The following is a 22134-nucleotide window of genomic DNA, read 5'->3' as shown; positions in this document are numbered from 1 at the left end:
AGAGAGAGAGAGAGAGAGAGAGAGAGAGAGGGAGAGGGAGAGAGATAGAAGAATCAATGATGAGAGAGAATCATTGATTGGCCGCCTCCTGCACACCTCCTCCTGGGGATTGAGCCCGAAACCTGGGCATGTGCCCTTGGTCAGAATCGAACCTGGGACCCTTCAGTCCGCAGGCTGACGCTGTATCCACTGAGCCAAACTGGCCAGGGCAAGATGGTTAAAATCTTGACAAAGAAAGGTGATGGCTAGAAAGAGGGGCATTTCAGACAATAAGAAAAGCATGAACAAAACATGGAAGCATTGTGTAATATACTTTGCTCTGAGAAGACTCCAGTTGGGTGGGTGCCTGGATTAACATGATGGAATGGTAGAAAATGAGGCCATAAAAGTGACTTGGGGCAAGAAGTTGGGACGTTAAAAAAAAAAGTTTGGGACTTGATTCTACAGGGAACAAGAGGCCACTGAAAATAGTTGAGAAAGGGAGATAAAGAATTTAGCCACAAATGGCATGAGGGGTCTGAGAAAAATGGCTCCTAGTTTGGATAACTGGGTGGCTGTTTACCCTATTAATAGAGGTAAGGAACTTAGAGATAGGGGAGAAATGGAAGTTGAGTGTATGTATTGGCTTGGCACATCCCTTTATCCTTTCTGGCCTGCAAACAAAGAATTAAATAATTTCTGAGATTCCATTCAACTCAAAGTTCCAAAAATTCTCGTGATTTTGAGCATTCAGTGATAAGCATTAAGAAATCTTTAATTCTGAAGAGTCTTTCAGAAACTGCTGTTGTGTTTTCCCCCCCAAGACAACAACTTAATTTACCTAGAATTTTTATTTAGCAAACATTTAAGCTTTAATTGTCTGCTTTCAAGGGGCTATGTATTTCCTCCTTTCACAGCCTTGAAGCTCTCTCTCTCAGCTCTCGGCTCTCCTTTAGAAATCCACTGGGATTCTATTGACCTGCAGTGAAGGATTTGCTGCCTTGAGCAGTCAGGTAGCTGAGATGAGTGCCTACCCTTAGCCATTAGTGGCTAAGTCCTGTCAGAAGATAAAGAGGCTCCTTCTGCCCCCTAGCAGTGCCTCATTTTTTTGTTTGTTTGCCTCACTTGATATTTTTCCATTGATTTTTAGAGAAAGTGGAAGGGAGGGTGGAAGGGAAAGGGAGAGACAGAGAGAGAAATATCGATGTGAGAGAGACACATTGATTGGTTGCCACTCACACGCACCCTAACCAGGGCCAGGAATTGAGCCTGCAACCTAGTTACATGCCCTTAGCCGGAATTGAACCAAGGACCCTTCAGTCCACAGGCCGACGCTCTATCCACTGAGCCAAACCGGCTAAGGCTAGCAGTGCTGCGTTTTTGCTTTATTTGGGAAGTATTGTAACACAGCTGTCCACTCTGGAGCCACACTGCCTAAGTTTAAATCCTACTTATCTCTCCTTAGATATGTCTCCTTTGGTGAGTTACTTAACCTTACCTGCCATGTCTCAGTTTCCACATCTGTAAAATGGAGATACTAGAACTTATCTCAGTCTTTTTATGGGAATTAAATTGCTTAGAAGAGTGCCAGGCACTTAGTGGTATTCAAGTATCTGTTAAATACTTTTATTGATGATAGAGGACAGATTGGGGTGTTTTTTTGTTTGTTTGTTTTCTTTAACAGATTTAAATGGTTTCCCATAGCCAACACCCTAGCGTCCCAGAATATCAGACACGGGCTTTTTGTTTTGTTTTCTGAAGAGATAGCAAATGCTATCCCGGGGCAGAAGGAGAATAAATGCTTCTCCCTCCTGGCATCTCCCTTCCATCTTCTGCCCGAGTGCCTAAGAGTAATAACCCTGGTCAAACTTGTCTGCTCAGCTCCAGCAAGGGTCACAGACAAAGCTTTCACTGTCGTCAACTTTAAAAATAGTGTAGGTTACTTTTTCCTTAGTGGAATTTAGCTAATTGAAGCCTAAGACTGGCATGAACACTCTTGGAGAGGTGGCTTTGACTCTTGCCATTTGTTCTCTTTGGCATTGACTTCTGCTTATCCAGACTCTGCTGGTGTGGTGGATCTTATCCTCAGACAGACATGAGCCTTGAGCCCCAAGGAGTCAGCATGTGTGCATAGCCACTAATTGGGTGTTTTCTCATTCAGAGTTGCTGATGATGAAGTTCCTATTTCATCCCAAAGTGTGACCATTACAAAGGTTCTGAAATATTAGCTACCGTCAGTGCTTTGACCTTCAGTGTATCTCAGTCTAAATTCATTTTTTAAAATACATGTTCTTCAAATCTTTTGGTTCCATACTATGACCAGTTTTAAGCCTTTCTTCCAGTTTATTTTTCTTATTTATCCCTGCTGAAGTTTCTTCAATTTCTCCAACATCTGTTCTACAGCCTCTGAACTGGCTGGTATTTGTAGCCTTCAGTGGTATTTAGTGAGTTTGACATTGTGTATGTAAAAGTAGTGGATCAGTATAAAGGCAAGAGTAACATCTCTTAAAACAGGCAGTCAACACATGAACTCCTGCACTGGTCTAAATTTCCATCATCTATCAGTGGGAAAGGTGCTGCTCTTTAAGCCACCATAAAAGCCAAGTTAGTTCTAAACATTTTGGAAAAGAGGTACATGCTAGGAAATCCTGAGTGATGATGAGTTGGCCTAACTCAGTGGTTGGCAAACCGCGGCTCGCGAGCCACATGCGGCTCTTTGTCCCCTTGAGTGTGGCTCTTCCACAAAATACCACGTGCGGGCGCGCACATACAGTGCGATTGAAACTTCGTGGCCCATGCGCAGAAATTGGTTTTCTGCCTGGGCGAGTCTATTTTGAAGAAGTGGTTCGGAAGTGGGGGTGTCGGTTGGTCAGGCGGCGGGAGACACAGCGGCAGGCGGGCCGAGGGATACGCTGCGTGGGGGAGGCATGCACGATTCATGGACAAGTTCAGTGAGTCAATCAAGATGAGTGTGGCCCTAACTGGTTTGGCTCAGTGGATAGAGCATCGGCCTGCGAACTGAAAGGTCCCAGGTTCGATTCTGGTCAAGGGCATGTACCTTGGTTGCGGGCACATCCCCAGTGGGGGGTGTGCAGGAGGCAACTGATTGATGTTTCTAACTCTCTATCTCTGTCCCTTCTTCTCTGTAAAAAATCAATACAATATATTAAAAAAAAAAAAGACGAGTGTGGATGGGAGAGTTGGAAGGGGTCGACCTCAGCAAACGTACCTCAATCAGATTGAGGACGTTTTTAGCAAAGGTCAGCATAGGAGTACCCTAATTAAGTTAACAATGTACCTACCTATATAGTTTAAGTTAAAAAAATTTGGCTCTCAAAAGATATTTCATTCGTTGTACTGTTGATATTTGGCTCTGTTGACTAATGAGTTTGCCGACCACTGGCCTAACTGATCCCAGATTTGCTCCATTTTCTACCACTGGCCAAATCCTGCTCCTAATTTCTGTGGCACAGCCCTAATTAGACATGTGTCTATCACAGGACTTTGTCTCCCAGATGCATTTGCTCCTTCAGGTAGATTCCTAGGAAGCACTGGCACCATGGTTTGCCCTTTGCCAGCACTTCTGCCCCTGTAGGGGTTATGGATGAGGGGTAGGACCTCAGACCTCTCTATTTCGGGAGATAGAGACAGGAACAGCAACTGACAAGTAGATATATTAACATTGTATTAAAAGGCCTAGTAGGGCTCCACAAACTCGAATTTCTAACAGTTCCAGTGAAATGCCTTGAATACCACAAGATGTCCTTACTCCTAAATCATCTGAGTTCACTTAATATAAAAATCCAAACCTGTTCTCTTACATCTAAACATTGGGAGAGAATTTCCTTTGGAAAGTCAAGTTGATAGTTTCATTTCATTCTGGTCTTTGTGTTTGATTATGACTACAACGGGGTTACTATTCTAACAGGGACTTTGAATTTCCTGAATCGATTTCCCTCTGGGTAGCAGGCAGAGGAAGTATCTGACTTTTTTTTCACTTTCCTGGGTGGCCTGCATACTGTCTCACTGCCTTGTCATTTGTTGCCTTCTTTCCCCTTATCTCTGGTCAGTGTGATAATGAACAACAAAGCTGAAAGCTGGAGGGCTGTGTGCACTTACAAATTGCCTGTGCTGTGAATGCCAAAAGGCCAGAAAGCCAGTTTTGTAGTGAAATAGAGTAATGTTCTAAGAAATGCCTTCATTGAGGAAGAGAACAAGGGGGAACAGTGGAACATAAAGGAGGATAGAGTGTTTCTACATTTAGATTCCTGAATTGGCCATTTATAGTTTTGTGGGAAGACAAAATGAGGAGCAGCTATCTCAAAAGGTTTTATCATTTCAGTTATCCAAGATCTCTATTCTAGAAAGTTTCTACTTGGTGGTAAAATAAAGTCTTGACCTTAATATATCTCAGATTGGCTGTGCATTTGTTTCCTGCTCTAATCTGCCTTTAGTGGTAGGTATTAACTTCATGAAAATGTAATGGTATTGATTTAGTGGGAGGCACTCTGAACTTGGAGATGGAAACATGAGTTTAAATCTTAACTTTGCTTCTTTCTAACATATAACTTTGAATAAGACTGAACTCCAGGCTCCTCTGTTTCTAAATCAGTCTAAGGCAGCTGTTCTCAACCTGTGGGTTGCGACCCCTTTGGCGGTTGAACGACCCTTTCACAGGGGTCGCCCAAGACCATCCTGCATATCAGATATTTACGTTACGATTCATAACAGTAGCAAAATTACAGTTATGAAGTAGCAACGAAAATAATTTTATGGTTGGGGGTCACAACATGAGAAACTGTATTTAAAGGGCCAGAAGGTTGAGAACCACTGGAAGGGATTGAATGAAACAATGTGTGTGAACATACCAAGCACATTGCTTGCTTAGAGTTTTTCACTTTGTGGGGGGAGGTATATTCATCCAGTAATATCATGGATGTAATTGTTGCATATTTTTTGCTTTTAGGCAAAAACTTGTGTAGATGTCCATAAATATCTCCTACAGATAATGTTAAAAAAAAAACACAGACAACTAAAACTACAATGCCTGTAGAATAGAATAGTGATAATTACCATACATTTTGCTGGTAATATTAAAATCATGTGTAAACTCCTGAAGTGGATCAGTTGCAATTTTGGCAACTTTGCAATTTTACCCGTCATTCTAAACCTGGAGTGTTATGCAATTGAGAGCTATTTTTGTACAGAGTAAATAATAAATTTTTTGATAAAACATTGCATTTTGGTAAAAACAGATTATGAGAGCACAGTGCATAGAGAGTGACATCATAATGATGCTGAGAATAAAAAGCCCGGTGGGAAAGCTTGGTTGCCATGTGCCTCTAGGCACACAGGAACTAGACTCAGCTGTTATGAGTTCAAAAGAAAAGTTTGCTCAGGTGGAAACTTGTTATTTCAATTTGTGGCACCTCTGAATAACCTAAGGAGGGCATAGTATATAAACAAGGGAAAATGGACTTTTTCCCCCCAGACATTTCCTAGATCTTCCCTATCCTGTAGTTGTGTGTTTCTATTAGGCCCCATATCCTCTGGCTAGATTTCATAGTTTCTCCTTATTACTCGACCCCCTATATCCATTTGGGGCTCCTTTTGTGTACAGAAATGTATGTGACAGCAGATGCTCTCCTGACCCAGGATCTTTGGCTCTCACCTCACTAGATGCTATCATTTGTTTATCCATTTTTGGCCTTCAGTGTAGCTAAGTAAGCTGGCCGAATCTCTTTAGGACAAAATTCATGGGGTGAACATAACCTAATGAGCCCATTGCTGGTAAAATCTTTTTTTTTTCTGGGCTGAAGGTGTTAAATGTGACAGATGGGAAATGCAGTCTGTGGTGGGAAAGGCAAGGTGCCCATAGGCCTGATTGTCCCTGTCAGCTGTTTTGTGTGTGGGATGAACCCCACCAATTCATAGCACTTGAGTTCAAACTTCCTTTTGTTAACTTGTGGAATATATTGGTGATGTAAGCAAGGATCCTAAATCATCTGCCTGGTGCACTGAAGAAAACAGTCATCCAGTGTTCTGCCACCTTAAACTACAGCATGTGGTTTTTGCTTATTGCCCGTCTGTCTTTGTTCACATCATGCTTTTTATGTTGTTGCAGTCATTTTATATGTGTATGTATGTATTGTTCTATACCTTTAATATAGGGACTTGAGCATCTGCAGGATTGGTATCTGTGCCTGGAAGAGATGGTGTTCCTGGAACCAGTCGCCCTTGGATACTGAGGGGACGACTGTATCCCTTTTTTCCATTTGTGTCATAAACATTTCCCATGTATATTTGTAGGACTCATAAATTATAGCATATTAGCTACCTAATTTGATATATCACAGTTTTTTCCTGTTATAACTCACTAAGGTTATATGTAGTTTTTTGGTGGTTTGTTTATTTTTATTTGTTTCTTGTTATGGGAAGCATCAAAATAAACATCGTTTTGTAATGTTATTTTCCAAAGAGAAATTTCCAGGAGCTAGATGTCAGGGTGTGGACATTGTAATGGCTCTTGCTTTGTAATGTCGTATTTTGTTTTCCAGAGGCTCAGTGCCTTTCTACACGGCTGCCAGTGTGTTTACAACCCCTTTTAAAAGCAAGGCTTTTAAACGTTTTATATGCCTTGCTTTTAGATGCGTCTTTTCTTATTGTAAAGAATGGACCAAGCAGCTCCATCTAGTAGTAGCTAACTTTTTCTAGTAAAAACTAGCAGGAAACATCTATTGCAGTGATTCTCAACCTTGGCTGCACATTAGAATCGCCTGGGAATCTTGTTAAAATCCTGATTTCTGGGCCTCATCATTAGTAACAAAGAAACAGAATTTTTGGAGGATGAGGCCCAGAAATCAGGATTTTAACAAGATTCCCAGGCGATTCTAATGTGCAGCCAAGGTTGAGAACCACTGATCTATTGTGTTGGACTGCTCACTGCACAAAGCCCTGGCTTGGCTACATATCTGATATATCTTAAGTCTGGCTCAGAGCTACCAAGTGCATTTTTGGTGAATTGTCTTTACTCCTCACATCAGATGTGAATGCTCAGGTTGAAGTTTTCATTATAGGTTTTTTGCTGGTAGAATATTGTAGAAGTACAAAGGAGCTTGCTGTATATTTTTAGTCACTGGTTAAAAAAAAAATGTCCTGGTTTGTTTAGAATGACTGTATTTCTCTATATGGTTCCTTTGCTCCTTTGAAAAAATAAAAACATCAAAAGAAAGTCCCGTGTAGACAAAAGCATCTACTTGAACCTTCTGTCAGGACTGTTTACTTAACCATTGTAAGTTTCCATGGTTCATATGATCTTAAGTTATCTTGTGAGTTTATCTTGTGAAATGAACCCTCTCTGTTCCCTCCTCTGGGCTAACCATTTGTGTCTTGTTTTTCACAGTGAACATAAAGATTCTGAAAAGAAACACAAAGAGAAGGAAAAAACCAAGCACAAAGATGGAAGTTCAGAAAAACATAAAGACAAACATAAAGACAGAGACAAGGAAAAACGAAAGGAGGAAAAGGTACCCAACTTTCCAGTGAGAGAGGAAGAGATGGGATGTACTTTTCATTTTGTTTACCTTTTAAACAGATAATGAAAGTACCTTCATTGCATAGAAAGATCCCATGGCCTTTGAGTGAAAAGGTCTCAGTCAGGAGACTTTAGAGTCGACCATCGTCTTAAACTATGAAAACAAGGTCTGTTGCCACTGTATAGCATATCTATTCAGGTCATTATTTTATATGGCAAGTGGATAAATTGAAGATGTAGTGTTCTGGAGATGTCAGTTTTCCTTCATGGGGAAAATTAATTCTGTTTTGGGGGAAGGGCTTAATGCTACCTTGGTCCTCTGTTGAATGAAAGTTCTTGAGTGAAAATGTGGTGATACTGGTGCCTTTGCTGACTTTTGGTTCTAGCAGAACCAGTGTAGCCGTCTTGAAACAGCTGGCCTCCTCTGGCTGCAGATGAGTAGTGCTATGCATAGACTTTTTAAAAATTGTTTTAATTTTAGGTATTAAAAAAGTAACATTTATATTTGGTAAATTCAGACAAGTGAAATAGCGAATATAGTGAAAAATACATTTCCCTTCTATCCATGGCTCACTAGCCTCCATCTTTCCCTTTCTGGAGGCAGCCACAACACCAACTATTCTTTTGTATTTTTCCAGAGATGTGTGTGTGTGTGTGTGTGTGTGTGTGTGTGAGAGAGAGAGAAGATTTTTGAAATACCCCTCTGACAAGTCTAGAAAATGGGAATTTGAAGAAGGGGAATGTGAATACACTTTTCCAAACCAGAGAAAGCAGGAAATAGACTATTTTTTAAAAAATATATTTTTATTTATTTCAGAGAGGAAGGGAGAGGAAAAGAGAGATAGAAACATCAATGATGAGAAAGAATCATTGATCGGCTGCCTCCCACATACCCCCTACTGGAGTTGGAACCCGCAACCTGGGCATGTGCCCTGACCAGGAATCAAACCATGGCCTCCTGGTTCATAGGTCAATGTTCAACCACTGAGCCACACAGGCCAGCCTCATTTTGTTTTGTTTTTTATTTCCTCTCTGCACTGCGAAGGGCAAATCCTTGAGAGGTGGAGTATATTTACTGAGGGAGGGGGCCCTGCCATAATCTAAAGGTAAAAAGCTGTTATTTTGCACGGAAACTTTTCTCAGTGTATTGGACAGTTTATCCTGAAGAATTGTATAAAATGAGTCTTAGAAAAATATGAAGACCTTCAGTTCACCTGGTCAGCAAGAAGAAGTCCGTCTGTGATCAGGGTGCCCCAAGGATTGAAGTCAAATGTTCTCTAATAAAGAGAGAGGCTTCTTTATTAGAGTCAAATGTAGCTTTCAAGGTACTAATCAGTTACTGTTGTTTGACCTTTCAGGTTAGAGCCTCTGGGGATGCAAAAGTAAAGAAGGAGAAGGAAAATGGCTTCTCGAGGTAAGAGTCCTCTGCTTCCTGTGGGTGCCCTGCAGGCCAGCTGCCCATGTGTCTGCTGCCGAAGTGTGCCTGTACCTAACACACACTGACCTGGCCACCTCCAGGTTTCCCAGGAAGTTGGCAGTGAAAGGACTTGGCCGAAGTCCTCTGAGCATTTCCAGAGTGCCCTTTAGTGAGTCTGACCAGGATATTTTCCAGAAGTTATTTTGAGTGGAGAAGGTTGACAGGAAGAAATTTTTTAAAATTGCGATATAATTTACATACCATAAAACTCACCCTTTTAAAGTGTATAGTTTATTGGGTTTTAGTATATTCACAGAGTTGTGCATCTTTCCCACTATTGCACTATCTGATTTCTGAACCTTTTCAACAGCCCAAAAGAAACGCCATACTTAGTCAGTAGTAATTAATAATATTCTGAGGCTCATATATAGATGCCTTCTTGACCTACATTTTAGGAATGGGTGTAGACTTGAGTAGATACAGGTTGTGGCAAAAGTAGATGTACAGTTGTGAGTACTGGAAATACAATCTGCACAGTCTAGAGGTCACTTTTCCTGTGCTATTTTTGTTGTTATGATTCTGTTTTCCTTATCAACCTCAACTTTTTAAAATAAGTCTAAGAATTCCCTCTAGCTTCAAAAAACTACAAATTTGCCGTAACCGGTTTGGCTTAGTGGATAGAGCCTGCAGACCCAAAGGTCCCAGGTTCGATTCCGGTCAAGGGCATGTACCTGGGTTGCGGGCACATCCCCAGTAGGAGGTGTGCAGGAGGCGGCTGATCGATGTTTCTCTCTCATCGATGTTTCTAACTCTCTATCTCTCTCCCTTCCTCTCTGTAAAAAATCAATAAAATATATATTTTAAAAAAAAACACCCAAAAAAACCCTACAAATTTATGGTCATATATTCTCATTCGCCTCCACAAAACATCAGAATGGATTTACTAGGAGTTGTTGGAAGTAAACATTATTGACTTGGACAAAGTGTTTTGAGAGTTTTGCTTCTTTGAAACTTCGAATTTCCAATTCCTTTGAGAACATTTTTGAAAACTGTGGCATGTCCTCGAGGTCCTTTAGACTAGGAGCAGCAGGAGCCCTCTTCAGGCATGTTTTATAACTGTTCTAGGAATGCTGAATAATACAATTCACTATAAGCTACCCTAGGCATTCTGATTTCTTAGATAAAGTGACTGAGCACAGGGAGGCTATTTTCTGCCAAGAAACTGACTGAGTGGATTTTTATTAAACTAATACGTACTAAGAAAAAATGGACTCTTTGGACTTGGAGTAGTTTTATTAAACTAATACGTACTAAGAAAATAATGGATTCTTTGAAACTTGGGCTCAGTTTCAGACTTTCTGGGTTAGAAGGTTAGGAACACACCTTTTCAGGCAGTGGGCTCTGCATTCGCTTTGCTGGACTGCTTATTTGCTTGCATTTGTATCTGCAGAGAATCACTGGATGGAACCCAGTTTTCTGAGACATTATTTTTAACTTCACCTGTGATGATAATAGGATCTAGCATTTACTGGCTGGGTAAATGGCAGTGTTTCTTTCTTTCTGGCACAAAGCTTGTGGAGATTTTGGACTCTTGGATCTATGTTAGTCACTTTTGTAGTTGGGGGGAACAGCTTTAAAGGCTGGCATTTGGGGAGTGTGCAGAAATAAGGAAGGAAAGCTAATTGCTTTAAACATTCAAATTCTTCTGCAAACAAGGCGATCCAGTATGCTTAAGGGGATGAGGTAATGTGGAGGTGGCATTATCTACTCTTAAAACCTTGTGAATATCCTGACTTTTCTTTGCAGCTGAGTCTGTGTAAGCTTATCCCCTGGGTGTCTTAGAGATGAAGCTTCATGTCCAGAGACCATTCCCTGTACCAAGTTAGTTAGCTCTGTAAGTGCTTCTGGCTGTAAGCAGTGAGGTTCTGATCAGATGTGTTAAGCCAGGGAACATCCCAAGGCTGTGGTGATTGTTGGTTTCATGGCTTTCTCTCTTCTTCCTTCTGCTTTTTGGTCCAACATAGTTGTCTTAACAGAATTATCTTTTTATATTCAAAAGACAAAATCTTAATAAAGATAAGGCAAGGCACTCTTCTTTATGTCAAGTAAATAAAACTAAGGAGGACATTGAAAAATGTCTAAACTTGGCTTAGAATGAATTGAATTTGTCCTGGGCCTCTCATTTAGCATGTGCCCTTCTTTTGGTGTGATGTCATCTTGATTGTTTTCCCATGTAACTAAGGTTATTTTCCTTAGACCTTTAAGGTACCAAGTTTGGGAAATAAAATTTTATTCCTTTCCTTGTAAAAACTATATATTAGGTTTTGGAGCACTAGAATGATCAGTTCGAATCATTCCTGGAGTCAGATACATAGTCTATCCTTCATGTGAAGTGAGGAAACAATTCAGTTTAAGTTTGTTCCTGTTATGGTTTGGGTCATGCTGGCAAAGGCAGCTAAGATGTAGGGGAGATGAAGACTGACTTAGAGTAAGGAGTCCTGATCCCAGATCTTGATGTGCCTGTTCATCTGTAAAGTGAGGACAATACTATCTACTTCACAGGGTTGGAGTAAGAATTAAGTGAGAAAAGTGCTCATGGAAAACCTTTATAATAGATACAAGTGTATGTTGTTGTTCTTATATTAGCTGCTTGTCAGTGCAGTAATTTATCCCTGCTTTGGATTACTTGATGTGTAGATGTTCCAACACTCATTAACAATTTTTTTCTCTCTAGTCCACCACGAATTAAAGATGAACCTGAAGATGATGGCTATTTTGCTCCTCCTAAAGAAGATATTAAGCCGTTGAAGAGACCTAGAGATGAGGATGAGTGAGTATATCTCATTACTTTGTTTTTGTTTTTTTAAACAAAAAGGGAGTTGTTTAAAGGATAAATGTGATGTATGTCTCTGCAGTACACAGAGAAACTGCATTAATTGACTTTTACTCATTTGGAATTTGTGATTAATGGACTGACTGGGTGACTGATTTCTGTTTGAATTATGAGAAGTAGGGTTTGCTGAGCAAATAAGTAGTGTACCTGAGGCTTAAATGGAGAATATATGTTTCTATTTTTCTTATTAAAAAGGCAGTGCATATTGTAGGAATGTCAAATAAAACAGAATTCATGAAGAATATTTAAATTATTTAAATTAATTTAGGTTTATCATCACTTATCACAGATAAGTTTTCACTGGTAAACCAATTCCTCCTGGGATCTGTTCCTGTCAATACATTCTAAGTGAAGTTTCCGTGTGTAGGATTTTGCTCTGAATTAAGACAGGTATTTGAGACTTACAGGTACCTCTTTCTCAGATTCAATCAGTGATGTTAAATTCTATTCATTATTTTCGATCTTGTATAGCTTATTATGTTCCAGGAATCTACAAAGGATTTATGGTAGAAAGTTGTAGGTGGGAAGAGAAGAAGGAAATATTTAGTAAACTCATTTGTGTTCATTCAGAATTCATACAGAATTTCTTTTCTGTCCTTTTGAGCCAGTCATTACTTTGTGGCAATCATTGTTGCACTGTAGGTTCCCAGATTTCCATCTTCTAGTGGTGTCATTTATGCATATGTCCCTCCATTCCACTTCCCTCCCAGGCCTGCATGTAGTATATGGTTGTTTGTTTTGTTCTATCTAGGGCTATAATGATTGGGCCTTGGTCTGGCCTTCTTTCTCTGTCCCATTCTTGACAAGAATGCTCAGCCTAGAATAATAGCAAACACTCCTACCTTGGAAGCCTCCAGGAGGAGTTAAGAGGTCCTAATCCTATTGGTAAGAACTATTGAGTCACAGTTGTGTTAATTGCATATTCATGTTCCCCTTTCTAGTGCTGATTTTAAACCTAAGAAAATTAAAACAGAAGATATCAAGAAAGAGAAGAAACGAAAACTAGAGGAAGAAGAGGTTAGTAAAGAGACTTAGGCCCTTTGGGGCTTGAGTTTGGAATAGGGAGTTTTACATAAAACTTTTGAAGGCAAATGGGTTTTAGGGATTTAATTGGTCTGTAGAGGAAAAACTCTTACATGTGTACAGTGACTGTGCACTGTTGGTGTGAAGATCTCGCCTAGCCTTCCTGGGTGTCTGTCCATAGCTATGGTGCCAACTGACCCTTTTAGGGAAACTACCCTCATCATACATACGGAGGGAGGTGTAAACAAGAAATCATATTTGCTTACAACCCAGAATAGTTTTCCCTAAGAATGTTTCTTAGTGCTCTCCTATATATAACAAGGCTTGCTCATCTCTCACTTTGGGTAACCATTCCTATTTAGCGACCTTTAATTGGTGCTGCTTGGATGTAGGATGAAATCCAGGCTCTTTACCACAGCTCCACCCAGTCTGGCTCTTGCATCTTGTGCCTCTGTTCATCTTGTTCCTCTTCCCTCATTTGCTTTGTTCCAGCCACACTGATCTCCTGTGTTTCTTTTCCACACAGTTCTTTTGTGCTTTGGAGCTTTCTGTAGCATCTACTGTTCCCTGTGTCAGGAACACCAATGCTCATCCTCCCTTCTTCTCCTGACTTATAAACCTCCCCTAAAAATCTCAGTTCAAGTACTTTTCTAAGGGTTCTATTCATGTTTGTGGTAGATTAAACATATGATGTTATGGTTCCTTCTTTTGACACTTTGTATTTCTTATACTAAAAAGTGGTTAGCAAGTAATTCAAGTAAAACCTGCCAGCATTTCACAGGGCTCTTAATCCTCCACTCTCCTATAAGAAGGAGGTGAGTGGTTTTTCACTTTTATGCTGCATTTGAGGTTAGCCATTGTCTTAGGCAGAATGGATTCACAAATGTAAAGACAATAGTTTTAAGCATCACCAGTAAAGATAGTGATAGTGAGGGTCAATGACTCTTCAGAGTGTAATCTATCATAGCAATAAGAATAAAAGTAATAATTAAAGTTAAATGCAATAGGTGTTTACTATGTGTCAGACACTGTTCTTTAGATATTTTATTTAATCCTAAGAAAAACCCTTAGAGACAAATATTGCTACTATTAGCTCCATTTTACAGATGCAGAAACTGAAGTATAGAGAGGTCAAATCATTTGCCTAAGTTCACCCAACTACTAAGTGGTAAAGCCGGATTTGATCCCATGCTGTATGATTCCAGAGCCAGCACAATAGCTACCATATTATCCGGCCTCTTGGGGGACTTTTTTTCCCCACAAGAAAGGAGAAGAAGCGTCTTTAATGAAATCATATTAAGAATATTAATGAGTAAGTGAGCCATAGAGAGATGATTGGGTCCTGGATTTTTAGGGTATTGTAGTTTTTCTGACAATCTGTTCTTGGCAGAAGTTGAAGTTTAGAGCCAACTCAAGGAATTGAGAGCGAGGTGTTGAATAGTGATTATGGTAGTCACTCTACTTTTGTGTAGATCAGGTGGGGAACGTTTTTTCTGTCAAGGGCCATTTGGATATTTATAACATCAGTTGAGGGCCACACAAAATTATCAAGTTAAAAAATTAGCCTGCTATATTTGGTCATTTAATTAACTCACCCCTAATACCTTTTCAGTGCCAGACCAAATGATTTCACGGGCCTTATACAGTGCAGGCCAGACATTTCCCACCCCTGGTGTAGATCATTAGACTAGTCAATAAAGAGTTGTAAAACTTAGCTCTCCGTGCTTTCTGTATTGCCTTAATGCTGATATTGCATTTATGCACAATAGTACCTTTCTTGGAGCTTGGAAGAGGTTAGTCATAACTGTTAGGCCATTTGGAAAAAAGAACAATTGACTCCTCTCCCCTTCTTTTTTAAAATTGTTTTTTAGCAACCCCTCTCTCTACACGGGGAGAAAACAATTTCAGGCTGAAAGACTGAAGTAATACAGTCTTATTGTGGCAAGGACCCCAAATGGCAAGACCGGTCATGAAACCACTTGCTGGCTATGTTTTTTTCATTTCTGGGAATTGGTCCGAAGTCTCTGATTATCCCATTGTAAGGCTTGAAGCGCATACAGTAGACAGTAGTTCACTGATGGGACCTGCCTGTTCAGATGTGCATGCCTGTTCAGAAACTATTCAGAGAATGTCTTCACTGAAAAACATTTCCCTTTCCTGTGGTGTGTTTCAGCCTAAATAGTAAACATTCTCTGAATTATGTGATCCTCCAGTACTTTCTACTCACAAACATACTTATACATTCCTATTTTCAAATATATATGGTGTGTAGTCTTTCTTTTCTTCTACCCCAAAGGTCATTTGCTTAGCGATGCTGAGTTTGTCTTGATTTCCATCTTATCACATAGTCCCGGAATAGTATCTATTCCAGTCATTCCCATGAGTCACATTCTTTTATTTTTCTGGTCAACTTGGGCTTTCATCATGGTCAATATTAGTAATATAACGTTGAGGAAGTAACAAAACCTCTGTTTCAGACTTTCCTTAATAATAACTGGAAGAGGTCAAACCAAACTGTCTATAGAGCTCTTTCACGCTCTCCCATTCTGTAATTGCTTTTAAGATAGTGCAAAACCACCTTTCAGAGCTACATATAAAATGTGTTGACTTAAATTATCTTGAATAGTAGAACAAAGGAACATTTTTCTTCAGAAGAGTTTCAATTCTCTTGAGTGGTAGCCCCATCTTGAACAGCACATATTTGCCTGATGTGTGTATGTTTTGATATTGATCTCCTCCTGTATTGGTGAATTGCCCTTGTTTATGTTTGATGATCTTTTTCTGTGATACTGTGATAGTCATGTAGGGTCAGAGCCATAAAGAAATGCCACCATAAGAAGCAGTAATCATTTTAGGACCTTCCAAATACTTGCTTACTGTTTTGTGACTGTGTGTATGCAAACAGTAGTAATAGAAATTTCCCCACTAGACTCAATCAGGAATTTCCTTTCCAGTTGTATATTAAGCACCTAATAGCTTCATGTACTCATTATTTGGTGGTGTTAGAAGAGGTTTAAAGATGAGTCGATTAAAACTAAGTGAGGATAAACACTGGGATTACTCTCTACAGAAGCAGTACTTTCCCAGTCTTTCCTGAAGTTAAAAAATACACTTTCCTAGGCTCTTCCTCCACAGAATGAATGTTTTTAACTGCTTTCTTGAGCAATTATATGTCGGAGATTTGGGCATTACTGCTCTAGAGAAAAGTACTAGTAAATTTTTATTGGGGGGATTGGACCTAAGAAAGTCTCTAGTTCTAATGTTCTATGATTCCAGTTTTCTTCCTAATGGTCCCCCAAAACTACTTCTAGAAAAGCAGCTAGTCCTTTCCTTTTTTAAGTGCTTTGTCACCATGTTTCTTTGTAGGATGGTAAATTGAAAAAGCCCAAGAGTAAAGATAAAGATAAAAAAGTTCCTGAGCCAGATAGCAAGAAAAAGAAGCCGAAGAAAGAAGAGGAGCAGAAGTGGAAATGGTAAGATCTCAGCACGGGGTTAAAATGTCAACTCTTTGATTCCACAGCCTAATTAAGCAATAGTGTTGAGTTATTAAAATTAATACCTTGATATCTGAGGGAAGAGGGAAGTACTTAAAAGAATCTCTCTAGAATAATATTCTGAAATAAGTTTCCCAGGTCCTAGTGAAAGCATTAACTAGCTCTTAACCTATTGAATCTCAAAACAAGGTCCCAGTCTATTGAACAGAATGAACTATAGAAGTAGACTTATGCATATATGGGAACTTAGCATATAAAGAATACTGCATTTAAAATGATAGGGATTATTTTAAATAAGATGCATTATTACATAAATAGTGCCGGGGAAACCGCCTGTTTAAAAAAAAATAATCTCCCCAAGAAAACCTGGGTGAATATTTTTATAATTATAGAATAGTGAAGTCCCTTTAAAGCATGTCATAATCAGAGCCATAAGGAAAAGCTTTATAAATTTGATACATCAAAGTTAAATCTACCCTGGCTGGGTGGCTCAGTTGGTACACCAAAAGGTTGCAGGTCCGATTCCTGGTCAGGGCACATGCCCAGGTGTGGGCTCGATCCTCAGTAGCGTGCAGCTGGTCAATGATTCTCGCTCATTGTTGATGTTTCTAACTCTCCCTCTCTTTTCCTCTCTCTGAAGTCAATAAAAACATATTTAAAAAAAAAATAAATGATTAGTAAATGTCTTAAAATATGGTCAACCATATAAGTAACAAAGGCACAAAGAGAAATAATCAGTGATACATCTTTTTGTTTAATGTCTCAGACTGGGAAAGATTAGTAAGTATCAAAATATCTAGGGTTGAGAGTATGAGAAAACAGGCATTCCCCTTCACTATGGATGAAGAACCACGCAGTCTTATGGAGGACAATTTAGCAATAACAGGTTACTTTTGAAAAGTGTATTTAAATGGGAAATTTCATTTTCTACTTAATAAGTTTGGGTATTTAAAATTTTGAAATAAACATGTATTTTTAATACTGATTTTACTTAAAACTTGGTTTTGGGTGTATTGTTTTGTTTTCCAATTAATCTTTACCCGAGGATATTTTTCCCATTGCTCTTCAGAGAGAGTGGAAGGGAGGGAGAAAGCAAAGGGGAGAGGTAGAGAAAAAGAAACATTGATGTGAGAGAGACACATTGATTGATTGCCTTCTGAGTATGCCCCAACGGGGATGGGGATCAAACCTGCAACCCAGGTATGTGCCCTTGACCGGGAATCAAACCGGTGACGACCCTTTAGTGCAATGGTTCTCAACCTTCTGGCCCTTTAAAACAGTTCCTCATGTTGTGACCCCCAACCATAAAATTATTTTCGTTGCTACTTCATAACTGTAATTTTGCTACTGTTATGAATCGTAATGTAAATATCTGATATGCAGGATGGCCTCAGGCGACTCCTGTGAAAGAGTCGTTCGACCGCCAAAGGGGTCTCGACCCACAGGTTGAGAACCTCTGCTTTAGTGCGTAGGCCAACGCTCTCACCATTGAGCCACATTGGCCAGGGCAAAACTTTGTATATTTAACTTCTACATCAGTAATATATGATTTGTATTTATGTTGAAAAATTCAAATGATCCAGAGGCATAGGAGTCAGAAAAAGACAGTTCTCTTTCCCTCTCTCCTGTTTCCATTTGTCCTTTCCAGCTTTGGGACAACCACTGTTTGTAGTTTGGTGTGTAGAGTTCCAGACCCATTTATATGCATTTACTCTATGGCTTTTATGACTTAGAAAAATAATCTCCTCTGAACCTGAGAGATGGGGAAGTATCAGTGATTAGGTGGTGGCGGAGAGGAGCAGAGCTGCAGTAGCAGAACTGCTGCTATGTAATTGTGGGTGTGAAAACATGGGGGTAAAAGGAAAATGTAGGAAAAAATTAGAGTCAAGAAATCCTGGGCCTGTGCAGAGGTCAGAGTCAGAAAGCAAAATATGTATTTTTGTTCTTCTCATTTTTTTCTTTGGAGCTAATTGAAAATTTTCAGTGATAGAATATTGAAAAGGTGTTATGACCTTCAATAAAATGATTTTTTTTAGATAAAATAAAGTGATTTTGTAAATCAGGGGTTATTATTGGGAATTGTGAAGAAGGGTTAGTGATTCTTCAGTCTGTTGTCTCTCCAGGTTCTGTGATGGGAGCTCGTATTTGTTGAATGAACAAGTTCCTTGTCATAACTAGCTCCTTGCTGTCTTCACCCTTACTTGGCCCTAATGTTCTTATTGGGCCCTAATGTATTCTTTTCCTGGCTCAGCCTTTGTGTGTGTGTGTGTGTGTGTGTGTGTGTGTGTGTGTGTGTGTGTGTACCCTGGAAAAGTCTAATAGCCTAATTTTGCTTCCATGGTTGAAATCCTTATTGGTGTTGCCACACATTAATTCTGAGAGACTAGCTTCTGTGTTTGTTTGTTTGTTTGTTGTTCAAGTGTGGGACTGGTTAGTCTTGAACTGAAGATGGTTGGTTTGGAGGAAAGCAATGTTTGCTATAGTCTCCTTGCATGCTTTTCTCAAGTCTGATTGTTAAGTCCTGCCCATTCTTAAGCACAATGCTTTGTGGTGGTGCAGTGTAAGTTTTAGAAGTAGAGAACAGGAATGATTAGTTTCTTACCTGAGAGGTTGCCTTTTCCTTCTGTAACTATTGGCTCCTATTACACCCTGAAGTAAGTGGTTCAGACCTCTCACAGCGTAGTCAGGGAACTTTGATGACAGATACTCTCACTTGTACTATCCTCTTGATATTCCACTAAAAGAATTACACACTTTACCAGCTTGGCTTGTGTGCAGATCTTTTGTTTCCACCCAGAGCCTACAGACTTGTTCATCTTGCTGAAAACAAACTTTGATCCCTATTTCCCTCTCTTTGGTAATTGTGGGGATGGGGAAATGGTCAGGATCCCTCTAGGTTTCTTCACTGTATTGCATTTCCCCCATAGAAAAAATGTTACAAGTGGGGGCAATATGCTCAGGCTTAGTTCCATGAGGATCTCTTTAACCCAGATCCCCCTATTTTAACTGGTACCCATTGTAGCTGTATAGGATTTCAGCTTGTCCTCAGTTAAGTACACTTTTGTGTCAGGGCTGACCTGTTGAAACATCGGTCCCATGTTTATACTACAAAGAAGACTTCACCAGAAGACCTGAGACTGGAGTTTGTTGCTGGTGTTAGGTATGACTTTAAATGGAGTTTTGAGGGGTTTTTTTAGCAAAGAAACTCAAAAGATTATAATGTAGGGAATTTGTGTTGAAAGACTGGGACTCATGAATACAATCAGTATTAATGATAAGAAATTTATGAAATATGGATTGACATTCTCCTCAAACCATAGAAACTGTCCTTGATTCCATAGATTAGCTTCCAGAAAGCTGTAGCATGTGACCTTTATTTCTGAGATTTAAAAGTTAAATGTTCATTTTACAGTGTACTATGAGGTGTTCGTTAACTATAAGGGAATATGATTTCAGAGAATATGTGGATGTTTACTTTCCTATCTTACATTTCTAGCACTTTTCCATTTTGTTTACTCAAGCACATTTTATTGTCACATATATACCTAACGAGTTAGTAAGTTAAGTCTGCCATAGAGAAGTCATTTCGATGTCTACATGTTTTCCTCTTTATTTTTTAAAAATATTTTTTTATTTATTTCAGAGAGGAAGGGAGAGAGATAGAAACATCATTGATGAGAGAGAATCATCGATTGGCTGCCTCCTACATGCCTCACACTGGGGATTGAGCAGGCAATTCAGGCATGTGCCCTGACTGGAACTCGAACTGTGACCTCCTGGTTCATAGGTTGATACTCAGCCACTGAGCCACGCTGGCCGGGCCTACATGTCTTTCTTAATTCTGATGATGAACCACTGATTGGGGAATAAAGGGCATCAGTAGTGTCAGAGACATTTTGGACAGGGTGAGTTGCTGATCTAATAATATCAGCCTTTGGGAGTATACGTTCTATCTGGAGAGTAATAGACTTGGCGGTTTGGACGGGTTCGGCTTCTATGCCAACGAAGAGTTGGGAGATCCTGCCAGTTTCACATCTATAAAAGTGGTAGGTTGGTCATAGAGGATCTTTAATGTTCCTTCTAGGTCTAACATTTAATACATCTTGACCTTGACTTTTATTTTTTTAATTATCTTTAATTGTAGTAAAATAACATAAAATGTATCATCTTAACTATTTTTTAAGTGTTCAGTTGAGTGGTTGTACATTCCCATTGTTGTACAACCGTCACCACCACCATCCATCTCCAGAACTCTCTTCATCTCACAAAACTGAAACTGTTAAACAATAACTCTCCCTCATGTGACCCTTTCCCCCTAGCTGTTGGTAACCACTGTTCTACTTTCTGTCTTTCTGAGTTGGTTAGTCTAGGGTACCTCATATAAGTGGAACTATACTGTTTCTGTCCTTTTGCGACAAGCTTATTTCACTTAGCTTGTCTTTGAAGTTCATCCATGTTGTACATGTGTCAGAATTTCTTTCCTTTATAAGGCTGAATAATAATTAATTTTATGTATATACTACACTTTGTTCATCCATTCATCTACTGATGGATACTTAGCTTGTTTCTACTTCTTGGCAGTTCAGTGCTGCTATGAATGTTCGTGTACAAGTATTTGCTTGAATACCTGCTTTCAAGTATTTTGGGTATATTCCTAGGAGTGAAATTGCTGGATCATGTGGTAATTTTTTTTAACTTTTGAGGACCTGCCATGCTGTTTTCCACAGTAGCTCTACGTGTTCACATTCCTACCAGGGCACAAGAGTTTCAATATCTCCACATCCTCGTGCACACTTACTATTTGTAGTTGTTTTTTTAAAAAAATAAAATAAATAAATAAAGCCATCCTAATGGATGTAAGCGGTGTCTCATGGCTCTGACTTATATTTTCCTAATTATAGGTAATGTTGAATATTTTTTCAGATGCTCATTGAGCACTTGTGTATCTTTGGAGAAATGTCTATTCATGTCCTTTGCCTGTTTTTTAATTGGGTTGTTTATTTTGTTGTTGTTGAGTTTGTGGTTCTTTATATATTCTGGATATTATCTCCTTATCAAAATTTTTGCTCTGCAAGTTATTTGTCAATGCATGGGTTGGTTTTTCCCTCTGTTGGTTGTGTCCTAAATTTTGTAGTCCAGTTTACCTAATTTTTCTCTTGTCTGTATTTTTGTGTCATATCTAAGAAATCATTGCTATATCCAATGTTATGAAGCTTTTGCTTTATGTTTTCTTATAGCGTTTTATAATTTTAGGTCTTACATTGGGTCTTTGATACAATTTGAGTTTATTTTTGTATATAGTATAAGACAAGAGACCAACTTCATTCTTTTGGTGTGAATATCCAGTTTTCCCAAAACCATTTGCTGAAAACACTGTCCTTTCTCCATTGAATGGTCTTGGTACCCTTATCACAAATCATATGACCATATATGTTGACTTTGGTTATATAGTATACTACTATTACAGCACGGTTTGATACATGTAATTTTTATTTGATATTTCTAATCTTCATTTAAAATATTGGAGTTGGAAGATAATAGGAAGTAATAGAATGTGAATAATTGGCCTTTGGAATGATTCTATAGAACTGTAGGGCTTTTTACTTAAGGTAGAAATAGTGAAGATTAAAATATGAAGTTTTAAAATATTCTCTCTGTAAGACAACTGAGTGACTCTTAAAGTGATAGTGTGAGGTCTGTCTAATTCTCGAGAAGGAAAGACTTGGAGACATAAACAACCAATTGCAGTACCTGGCCCTTAATTAGATTCAAGTTTATAAAATATATTTTAGAT

General features: G+C 39.1%; 1 protein-coding gene across 5 annotated transcripts in view; it reads left to right on the top strand.

Moving 5' to 3' along the window:
• TOP1 (topoisomerase (DNA) I) overlaps nucleotides 1–22134 on the top strand; it is a 78351-nt gene that overhangs the window by 34241 nt on the left and 21976 nt on the right. For all 5 annotated transcript variants that reach the window (XM_005871281.2, XM_014543750.1, XM_014543753.1 and 2 more), the window contains exons 3-7: nucleotides 7382–7505; nucleotides 8872–8927; nucleotides 11665–11760; nucleotides 12765–12840; nucleotides 16213–16319. In XM_005871281.2, the coding sequence (XP_005871343.2) occupies nucleotides 7382–7505; nucleotides 8872–8927; nucleotides 11665–11760; nucleotides 12765–12840; nucleotides 16213–16319 (459 nt within the window). The remainder of the gene's footprint in view (nucleotides 1–7381; nucleotides 7506–8871; nucleotides 8928–11664; nucleotides 11761–12764; nucleotides 12841–16212; nucleotides 16320–22134) is intronic.

The sequence above is a fragment of the Myotis brandtii genome, unplaced genomic scaffold, assembly GCF_000412655.1.
Source record: "Myotis brandtii unplaced genomic scaffold, ASM41265v1 scaffold333, whole genome shotgun sequence".
In the NCBI taxonomy this organism is placed as follows: domain Eukaryota; kingdom Metazoa; phylum Chordata; class Mammalia; order Chiroptera; family Vespertilionidae; genus Myotis; species Myotis brandtii.
Note: the sequence above shows the minus strand (reverse complement) of the source record. Positions and strands in the feature narration are given on the sequence as shown.